Source organism: Leptonychotes weddellii, unplaced genomic scaffold (genome assembly GCF_054177405.1).
Source record: "Leptonychotes weddellii isolate Sample4059 unplaced genomic scaffold, ASM5417740v2 HiC_scaffold_926, whole genome shotgun sequence".
Lineage (NCBI taxonomy): Eukaryota > Metazoa > Chordata > Mammalia > Carnivora > Phocidae > Leptonychotes > Leptonychotes weddellii.
Genome location: NW_028064285.1, coordinates 3,721 through 14,778, shown reverse-complemented (window position 1 = coordinate 14,778; position 11,058 = coordinate 3,721). Strand labels below are relative to the sequence as shown.

Sequence of the window (11,058 nt, the reverse complement as noted above, 5' to 3'; positions counted from 1 at the left end):
ATGTCTTTCTCTGAATGACTTATTTCGCTCAGCATAACACCCTCCAGTTCCATCCATGTCGTTGCAAATGGCAAGATTTCATTCCTTTTGATGGCTGCATAATATTCCATTGTATATATATACCACCTCTTCTTTATCCATTCATCTGTCGATGGACATCTTGGCTCTTTCCATAGTTTGGCTATTGTGGACATTGCTGCTATAAACATCAGGGTGCACGTACCCCTTCGGATCCCTACATGTGTATCTTTGGGGTAAATACCCAGTAGTGCAATTGCTGGATCGTATGGTAGCTCTGTTTTCAACTTTTTGAGGAACCACCATACTGTTTTCCAGAGTGGCTGCACCAGCTTGCGTTCCCACCAACATCTGTCATTTCCTGACTTGTTAATTTGAGCCATTCTGACTGGTGTGAGGTGGTATCTCATTGAGGTTTTGATTTGGATTTCCCTGATGCCGAGCGATATAGTTTTTCAAAAGAGCAGCATGCATGGGTAGTAAGAGAATCCTAGCACACATATTGGTCAAGAATAAAGTACACACAGAAAAGTTTCCAGAGCCCAGAGAAGGAGTGTTTACATTCTCAGGCAATTATTGATTGCTCATTGAACAAACAAAAGGGAGAAGGAACAGGCTTATCAGTAAAAGTCTCAGAGCTACCATGACTAAGGTGGAGAATTCAATTAAGACTGCGGCTATCCTATTTAAATTTTTCCTAAAAACATCTAAAGAACCAATATTCAAATGGGGACCTGTAAAGTTTATATCTCTAATTTCCAAAGGGATAAATGGATTAAGCTGGCTCTACCTAGAGAGCAGTTGCAGATCAAATCCTAAACTGTTTGAGAAAGCTTATATGTCAACCAAATGCCCTTTTAAAAATCTTTAAGAGCAAGGATTTCCAATGAGCTGAGTTTTCTCCTAATGGTTAAAGCAATCAGTTCACATAGACACACAGATCCTGTACCAGCAATAAGTACAATTAATGACATGGTTATAATCATATTTACTCACCCTCCCAATAGTATCTGTGACTGGCTGGATTCATTTGTAATACCAAATACATCAGGAATTAAATCACCATTGAAGCTGAAAAGAAAACATTAAAAACATTAAGCAGCTATTTTGTAAAATTCTCATGTTCTAGCTTTAAAAGGAAAATAACCTTTGGGAGGTGTGGTCAACATCACAATGCTCACCAGTTTCTGCTGTAGTCAATAAAATGTTAGCAGAGTGTTAGACATGTGTTACTTCCAGGCAAAAGGGTTTATTATTTATTACTGGACCCTCCAGCCTGCTTTAAGCTTGGCAGTGGCAAGGAGAGGAACATGGCTTTCAGGTGGTCCAGCTCCACAGATAATGGGGCCTCTGACACCTGACTGAGTGATGGCACAGAGCCTATCACTGACCCACACTAGACAGGCAGCGTAAGCAAGAGATGAACTTTTGTTGTGAAATGTTAGGGTCATCTTTAGTTTCTGCATAACCTCATCTATTCCTGAGTGGTAAGAAGACAGCACTTATTTGAGACCCAACCGATGTAGTTAGGTGGGTTTAGGAGAAATAACCCACAAAAGTAATCCCCAGCTGGTGTAAAAATTCATACTGGCCATTATATATTGCAACAACAATGAAAAAATACACAACTATGAAAGCAATCAAGCTGAGGGCCTTTAAGAAGATTAATCCATGAATTTATAGTTGAGACTTCTAAGGGCCACTGACGTATTGATACAGGACTATTATTTTAATAACTGTACGAAAGGCAGCAGTGGAAATAAGAAAGTGGCTGTACATCGCTTTAGCTCCCCCAATGATCTCTGTATCATTACCAAATGTCCTGACAGGAATTTGGATGACACTTATCCTAGTACATGAGTGTATTTTGAGAAATAAATGATAACACTAAAGAAGAGCTTTAAAAAAAGGTAAGTTTCTCCTTAATACAGACATTTTTCTAAATCTCTGGAGAAGAGCCCATAGCATTCTGTCAATCAAGCACTAACAGTATTACCCTAAAACAGTACCTTAATTCTTTTGAGTAATGACATGGCTACAATCAACATAGATCCATAATGGACACATGGAAAGCTACTGAAACAAGAACACAAATTTCTTCCTCTTTCCAAAATATTGAATTTCATTTTTCTCTTTCCTCCATCATGGCAAGTAAATGTCATATAGTCAAGAGTATAAGCCTCTATCAGTTTCAAAGGGAGAATGAATTTAGTGTCAATGCTACTTTGCAAAGTAGTCTCTTATATGAGAAATTTTATGTTTGTTAGTTTAAAATCATTCAAAGGGAAGCAAGCACATACTTACTCCAAAATTAGTGGTTCATCTTGAAAAGTCCTATTGAGTATAGTCATATTGTTAGGATCTGTATAGAGAGAAAATATATAAATCAGCAGGCACTTTATATTATTTTCGATATCTACACTTGGGGTAAAATACCTTTATTCTTTTCAAGATTCATCTATAATTAATTCCAACTACTACTATTAACAAGACACTATAACTTAATGGACATCAAGTTTGTAAGGACAAAATACTGGGGTTCATTCTATAGTTAAGAGCACCATTACAATAACTTTCTTTAGAGGCTTCAATCTAAAAATCTCTTAGGTGAGTCTTCTGTAAATACAATTTAGCACTAAAGCAGTTGACAACATGCACAAAAGTACTTGACTCTAAAATGTCCATGCTTACATACATGAAATGCTTTTCACATGGTACTATTTCTTTAGATATTTACTGACTGAATGAATTTGAAGTACTGAGTCTACTGCTTATGTTCTCAAATGTTACAGAAAACACAACTAAAGCCCTTCTACCCTGCCTTGAAATCTGGTCCATGAACAGTTATCTGTTTGGGTATAATTAATTGGCTTTTCAGGTAAGTCTTGAAGGTTTTCGGGTGGATATGGTAGACTGACTCTCAACCTCCACTCCGACCTTTTTGTGTTTTCCTATAATGGGGAGACTAGAAACCCACAATAGCATTTCTCACCTATCCCTGCATCTGAGATTCTGAATAAAATGTAAGCCTTGCCAACCAGATACACTCTCAGATACACTCTGAGTTCTGGGAGGCAGGAGTTCTACTTCAGTGTCTGGTCACTAAAGCCTCAAGAGGCAGGGTGCAGGGCATCCCCCTGGCTGCTGAGGGTCACGGCAGACAGTGTCATTCTAGCAGCTGTGGTGCAACTGGCAGTGTTCTCACGGTAAAAAGCCATGCTTGATGGCTTTGAGGATTGTTCCTGAAAGTTCAACCTAGAGTCTGTTCTACAGCTATCCCAGTAATTATGTAGGCCATAAAACCCTTTAATAAATCTCTCTCTTCCTAAAGCTAGCAAGAGTGGAATCTGTTCTCTGGAACTGACCTCAGACTAGTCCTGGGTTGAAAAAGAAAAATCAGAAATATGACTTTTAAAAATGTTTTTACAGGCCATTACTGACTCTTAAGAAATTCATTACTGAACTGATTTCAGAACAATAATTTTGTTATATTTACCTAGGAATAACAGGCATAGTCTTCCTTTAATATCCAATGATAAATATTAAAAATTCTTAAAAAACAAATTCACCTAATGTTTGATTTTGTCCCCAGAAGATAACAGCTCCCAATTCACTGCTGGCATGATTTTTGGGAAGATATGTAAGAAGGACATCCATTTGTGAATCTCCATCATAATCCCCTGGGACTACACTTGTTATCAATGCACTGTGATTCCTAAAAGAAACACACATTTTAAGGTATCTAGTCAAGCTATAATAGAAAAGGACATCTCTATGTTTGTACTACACACAGATATTTTCAATGCAAAATTTAAAATCATAGAACTGATTCTCATTTCATTCTCTTCTTTAATTTCTTATCATCCTTCATGTATTTAGGCCTCTTTGATCTACAAAATAATTCAGGATGATTGTAGAGACAAAAATCTGAAATATTTCAAAAGAAAGAACAGTTTTATGTTCTTACACTAGCCAATATAGTCCTTTTACTTAGTTCTTTTGTCAGGGACACCAATGCATTTGGCTGGTTTATAAGAAATAGAGGCTCATAATCAATTGTTAAGGCAACAAGGGGTATCACTGCCATTTTATCAGTTAAAAGGTTAAATTTGTAAAATACTTAATTTTGGGTTTAATGCAGATGTGAGGATTAAGTAATCATTTTATTTCTGAAAAATATTCAAGATTCACAATGGTAAATAAGTTCTTTTTATCAAACTTGGCAATATGCTATCAAAACACACATACTTAATTTTATATTTTAATAATGAAATAATTCTGAAATTATTTATATTAACTTTGAAAACTTAAAACATGTCTTGTCTTAATGTTTGAATGACCCAACCAAAAAATAGGCCTTAAGTTCAATCTTTATTTAATTCCACTTAGAGCAAATAGCAAGACAGCAAGTTTTCCAATAGACTAGAGATAACTATTTTGTAAATGGCATCAAGAATCTAAAAATATATATAACAGGTTTTATTTAAGGTGAAAATAAGAAAAATACTGAAAAGTTAAGCAAGGTTAAGCGGACTGAAGAAAAACAATAGTTTCATCATAATGCATCTACCTATTCTGTCCTATACATTTCATCAATGCTTAATAGCTATTAACTGATAATTTAATTTTCATCACCTGAATTATCATTCCCATTGAACTGACTAGGAAATGGAGGTTTGAAACAATTAAAAAGCTAAAGCTGAAAGCCAACAACTAACTAGCTAATTAGCTAATAGCTAAGTGGAATAGCTGAAATTCAAATTCTGTCAGCCTCTAAAACTGATCTTCATTATGATAAAATCGTTTTGGTAATACTAGTTTCCTCAAATAATTCCAACAATACTTTAACTTTTCCATGAAAATACCTGGTCTTTAAAAATGATATAGCAACCACCCATGCTACTATGTAGCAAACTGTATCTAACTGTGGAGGTCTCTTCATGTGCATGTGCCTACAGATGCATACCCAGGAACACATATTGAACTTATTTGGCAGTAATACCTGTCTATAACCTGATTAGGTTATATAGCCACAAATGCCCAGCTTCTTTATGGCTGTAAAAATAGGAAGTAGAAGGTTTAAAGATACGAGATTGACATATGTGTTTATCTTTTCTTCTTTCAAAGAACCCACTAAAATGATACAGAATGAATTAAAAAAAATATAACCCTCAAAAACAAAGAGATCATAAAGGGAGATAGGGAATGCAGGGAATGCTAACTGACTTATGAGGACAAGGAAACTATAAGCTAAAATGTTTGAAGAAAAAGGCTTAAGAAGGAAAGCTTTTGCCCAGAAGAATACCTGAGAGGCTCAGAATTTGCAGTCATCAGAAATTGTGAAAGATAAGGGTGATACAGAAGGCTGAAAACAGGTTTATCTGAAAGTCTGTATTGTGAGTGATGGTCCCTTGTCTCTCTTTCTCAGCAAGACAAGAACCAAGCAGTTTATTAACCAGGCATTACAGATTTAAGTTACAGCAGAGGGTAAGGTTTGGGACTTAAGCTAAAAACAGGGAATTAATGGTAAGTCTACAGAAAGAACAATTTGACCCTTGCCCCCAGCTCTACCCTATTCCTTGGATGTCAGTCTTGCCACAGGGCAAGAGACAGGAGACAAGTCCTACCATGCAAAGAGTTTCCAATCAGCTCTTTATTGCCATACTATTAAATATGATACACCTGCTTTTTGAAGAAAACTGAATATTAAAGAGAGCCAAAACAAATAGCAATAAGGAATCTGAAGAAAAGAGAGATAGTAAGGGGAATAACAAAACCTTAAATCTACACTTGAAGACATAAGAGAAGGAAGTATGTCTATAAAACAAAAAAGGAACAGCATGTTAAGAGGAAAGAATAATAAGAGAACAAAGAAAACTTCTTGGAGATAAAAAATATTACCACTAACCAAAAATTCAATAGCAGGCTTCAAATAAAAATGAGAAAACCTCCTGGAAAGGAAAACAAAATGAAATGACAAAAACACAAATAAAATAAAAGAATAAAGGTGGTCCAAAAACAAACTGATAAGAATTCCTGAAATAGAATAAAAAAATTACTAAAGAAATAAGAACATTTCAAAAAGCCCCCAAGGATAGAAGCCTCCAGTTTGAAGGGGCCCACTTAATACCCAGTGTAATAAATGAAAAATAATCTATATCAAGACACATCATCATGAAATATCACTGCAAAAGGGATAAAGAAGAGACCCTAAAAGCTTCCAAAAGGAAAAATAAAGTCACATTAGAAGGATTAGGAGAAAAAAAAAGCACTGGATTTTAAAATAGCACCCCACGAAGCTAGAAGACTATAGGCCAACCAAAGTATTAAAAATAAAAAAAAATTGGGGACATGGAAGGAGAACACATACATTCTTTCTTAGGAATTTCCTGAAGGATGCACTCCAGTGAAGTTAATGAAGAAGCGAAGAATAAAATGGCACAGGATCCAAGAAAGAGGGATCCAACAAAGAATGACAAAGGGAAAATCCCCAAATACTAACCTTGCAGGAGGCTTAAAGAATGAATCCAGATTGGGTAGAAGTAGAGGACTCAAAGGGGAAAACAAAAATGAACAATAGGTATTCGGCCAATATGATGGAACATCTACCAAGAAATTAAGGATAGGTACATAGAAAACTATGCAATTGATTTTTTAAAAATCAATCTTTACTCCAGGAGGAAAAACTCTACAGAAATGAAATCACTGTGTACTGGTCGGTTCTGAAGTGCATACAATCTACATGGTCAAAATGTAAATGATGTTTACTGATTTAGCTAAAAATATGATATAATGATATTGAGATGATGGGGCTAATTTAAAGATGGCAAACCCTCATCTATGCTAACAAAAATCCAAGAGAAGAAGATAATTACTCAAGAAATTACAGTGTAAATGCTTATTTTAAAATATGGAAATAAACCTCAGAAAAAATACCTGAAGGTTTTATAAGTGGTTCCATCTGAGAGAAGAACAGGGGAATAGGGGAAGAAAAGAGTGAAGGAGAGTTGTTTTTTCTTTGAAAAATATTCTAAACAAAATAAAAACAAGTTTCTAAATTTTAATAGTATATAAAACAACACTGCATTAATCAAAGAAAATTAAACGAATTGGGATTTTTTTTTTTAAACTTGGTGGAACCCTAGTCCTTTGTAGTTCAAACATTTCTTTCCAAGAAAAATCACTTCTAAGCAGGTCATTTCCTGTATATAATATTTATCAACTTCTGTTCCCCGCCCACTCCAAGCATGCTGACAGCCAGTACTAGGAAAATTTCTCAAGAGGGATAGTTCCTGTTTGTCCATTTAAAACTTTCCTCTCAATGTTCTAACTCAAGGCCATTTTTTTTTTAAACATATGTCTGAGTTTAAATATTGTACAGTCCGAGCAGTCATTAGCCCACAAAGGGACTTACATATTTTTTTAAACTGTTTCCTTAGTAATCTCTTATCTTTCTACAAACCAATTCATCCTGTACATGGTTAACAATTAAATCAACTTAAAATACCATTTTCTTCATTGCTCCTTTAAACAAGAACCTATAATGATTCCCCACTTTTCATGGGATTGAGTTCAAACTCTTTGTGATATTTATAAAGGTTCCTAGTCTGCCCTGATCTCATCTTCTTGGTCCGTACCTCTCCAAAGTATACTGTCCACTTCTGTTAGGTAAATCTTTCCACCTCCACTTCACAACATGCGTACTGCCATCTCTTGCTAACACTGTGTCCCCAAACTTGAAAACCCTCACCTAAATTATACCGAAGGTCACTGAAATCCTGTAACTTTCTACAAGGTGCCACTTTAGTCTGCACTAACTCATGTTTTCTTCCTTGAACCAGTCATCAATCAATCCTTGCTTCTTGATGTTTCAAAACTGTGCTGGCTCACTATTGATGATGATCACGGAGTTTCAGGCAATGCCAGTCACGTAAAATAAAAATAAGAACTATTATTTGAACATTTACAAAATTCAGCTTGATTTAAATTTCTTCAAAATAAACCTTAAAAAACCCACCACCTACTAGTCAGACAAAAAGAAATTAGAACAGAGGTCACTGACCTTTTCCCAGTGCAAATTTCCCCCTCCCACTCTCAACACATAGTTGACCTGATGAGCCTGTGAATGAGGTGCTCCCATGTGCACACTCAGGATGAGGGATAATCTCCAACACATTCAAGAAGGGGTATTAGATTGCAAGAGAATGAAGGGTGTTTATGCAGGAACAGACCTGATTTACTCAAATTTATTTATTTTTTAAAAAAGTAAATAATTTTTAAACTTTGGTATATTCACTATTTTTCCTAACAAATTACTTGCTACTCACACCTCATCACCAGTGGTTTTCTGTCAACACAATTGAGTAAAATTGATTTCAAAGACAATCCAACTAGCTATTGCATATCAATCATTAGAATAATGATTGTTTTTACAGGAACAGATACATTTGTACTTACTTCAAGGACACTTTTACTTTGGGTTTAAAATAGGGTGCGTTCTGGTCTGCCAAAAAGACGATTAAATCATTTCCTAAAAGAAGTGAATATACGTTATTAGAGAAATATTTCCAGGTAATACCTCCAATTAGTGGTTACAAAAAGCTTTCTGGGTTCTGTTATTAACAAAAAACCTTATTTTACTCCAGTTCCTCTGCCCTTTCAAGGTGAGTCCTACTTGTCTGATGGAATGGGAATACCTAACAGAATATCACAAATTCAGTGTTAAAAAAAGTGGCACAGAAACAGGAAGGATGAACAGGGAAAACGCAGTTGGTCAAAACAAACCGAGGCCAATGGCTTTTGCCAGGAATCAGATCTGGTGACTTAAAAGAACCATATAAAGAACATGCCTTTTAACTATAGTATATGTCAAGCCTGTCTCCCCAGACCTACCAACATGACCTCTTATAAAGCTGTTTAGTTTATCACACAGATGCATTGCACCAGGAAACAGGAACTCCTACTGTAGGTGTCTGACTAGTAACAAGGACATGATTACATATTTAAGAAAAAGTTGAGTCCTCCAAGGCCCTCCTCTTGTGGCTTCTATGGAACTATCACCCAAGTGATGCACTGGAACTCAGTGGATGCATTCATGAGAACTCACTGGAACAGACTTTTGAAATTGTTTAATTAAACCCAAGCCATCTTTAAAGTTAAGAGGAGAGTCTCTGTATCCAGTTTGGATGGAGTAGGTACAGGTTTGGCAGTATGTACCCTTCTTGCAATAAATACATAGTCATACAAAAATAGGAAAACTATCCAGAGTCCACAAGAGGCTCTGGTACACTGGTAAGAGCCACAAGAAACCTGGACCAAGATCCTGTTAGTTAAACTCTGTATAAACCTGCTTCACCTCCTTCCTTGGTGGCCTTGATCTACCCAGTTTTGTGTGTATTTCAAAAGGCTAAGACCCTACTCAAATTTATTTATTTTTTAAAAAAGTAAATAATTTTTAAACTTTGGTATATTCACTATTTTTCCTAATAGTCATACAAAAATTTAATACCCAATGTCAACATCAAGATTTACAATAAAGTTTCTTCAGTGATGGTTAAAGCAAAGAACTCCTAAAACCTCAAGTTGACAAGGAAAGCAGAGATTTGGAAGATTAGGGTGGTGACCAAACTGAGGAAAAGTTCAGGTGCACATAAGACTAGATAGCTCAGGAGGGAGAAAAATCTGCAGTTTGACAATCTTTTCCCAAGGAGACACTGGGTTTAACAATGGTCCCCGCAAAATGCTTGTGTGAGCTGTGAAGTGTTTAGGGCACTGGAGTGGGGGCACAGTAGCTTCAAAGAAAGCTGGGACCCTGAAAAAGGGAGGGGCTGGCGAATAAGGCAAATGAGGAGGTAGGAGAAGAAACTGTCAAGTTACATGTTTTCCAATTCATTAAAGGGGAAGGAAGATTGAAGGAAGTAAAGCAGAAAGGAATGAAGGGGCTTTGGGAGGGAAGGCAGAGGGAAGCTACAAAGACTCCTGGGAATCAGGAAGGACTTGGGAAAGCAGGTGATTCTACAGGGAAGAGAGGGTACTGGGGTGAAGGCCGCAGGCATCTCAGGAACAACAAAAAACCCTGGGGTGTTTCTAGGGCTCTTGTGGGTAGATCAAACTGTGGGGTGGCCGGGCCAGCACCCGGGGCTGGAAAAGATGGAGAAAACAGGCAAGCTGCAAAGGATGCTGGAAATAAAAGGAGAGACAGGGTTGGGAAAGAAGGGCTGGGAAATGCAGGAGGACCGGCCATCCGGGCTAGGGGGTGTGGGAACACCGGGAGGGGCACAGGGACAGCGGACAGAGGGAGGGCCGGGCAAGCACTGACTTTCCCGCAGCACGAAGAGGTCCGTCTGCTTGTCGGAGTTGAGGTCTCCGAAGGCCGCCAGGGTGCCCCAGGCCTCGGCCCCAAAGAGCTCGGCCGTGACGTTGTGCAGCGCCCGCGCCGGGACCGGCCCGACTCCCAGCAGCGCGAGCCCCCCAAGCAGCGGCGCCAGCAGCGCCCAGAAGCTCGGCAGCCGGCCCGCCGCCGCCATGGCAGCCCCTCGGTCCCCGCCCGCCGGCCCAGTGCCGCGCTTGACGGCAGCCGGAAAGCACCGTGCCGCCGGCCGAGAGAGAAACCGCACAGCCCCGACACTCGTACGAGCCGCCACCGGTTCTCCTCTCACTCTCCCCTAGAGCTACACCTCTGACGTTTGGGAGGCCGCGAAGCTAGGTTGAAAATCTCCCTTGCGCTCACTTCCGGCCGGAGCGCCTCTCGACAGTGTCGCGCGGGGGGGGGGGGGGGGGGGGGGGCGGGGCCGGCCGGGCGGAGCTGACAGGCGGCCCCGGGGGCGGTGGCCAAGGCGGCGGCCCGAGAGCGGTTGTGGGGGCGGCGGGGCTCATGGCTGAAGTGAACTGGAAGGTGTTGGAGCGAAGAGCCCGGGTCAAGCGCTCAGGTTTGGCTGGCTGGAACGCCACCCTCTTCCCCCGCACCCGGGTGGTGCTCCCCTTCAAGCGTCTTGGGCGGGAGGCTGTTGGGGGTCCTGGAGTTGAACCTGTGCCCGCGTG

General features: G+C 39.0%; 1 protein-coding gene across 1 annotated transcript; it reads right to left on the bottom strand.

Annotated features, from left to right (window-relative positions):
- Positions 1-875: 875 nt before the first annotated feature.
- ITFG1 (integrin alpha FG-GAP repeat containing 1) lies at positions 876-10,682 on the bottom strand. The gene is made up of 5 exons (XM_081811667.1): positions 10,337-10,682; positions 8,476-8,548; positions 3,588-3,733; positions 2,323-2,380; positions 876-1,089 (listed from the first exon to the last, which is right to left on the bottom strand). Exons 1-5 carry the CDS (start codon positions 10,542-10,544, stop codon positions 1,011-1,013), a joined length of 564 nt encoding a protein of 187 aa, XP_081667793.1. The 5' UTR covers positions 10,545-10,682; the 3' UTR covers positions 876-1,010.
- Positions 10,683-11,058: the final 376 nt, after the last annotated feature.

Bases quoted from the DNA above. Each gene is read 5' to 3' on its own strand.
- ITFG1 (XM_081811667.1), bottom strand. From the start codon at position 10,544: ATGGCGGCGGCGGGCCGGCTGCCGAGCTTCTGGGCGCTGCTGGCGCCG. The intron at 8,549-10,336 runs GTCAGTGCTTGC...CACTTCTTTTAG, and splicing joins CCTCTTCGTGCTGCGGGAAA to GAAATGATTTAATCGTCTTT. The intron at 3,734-8,475 runs GTAAGTACAAAT...TGTTTCTTTTAG, and splicing joins AAAGTAAAAGTGTCCTTGAA to GAATCACAGTGCATTGATAA.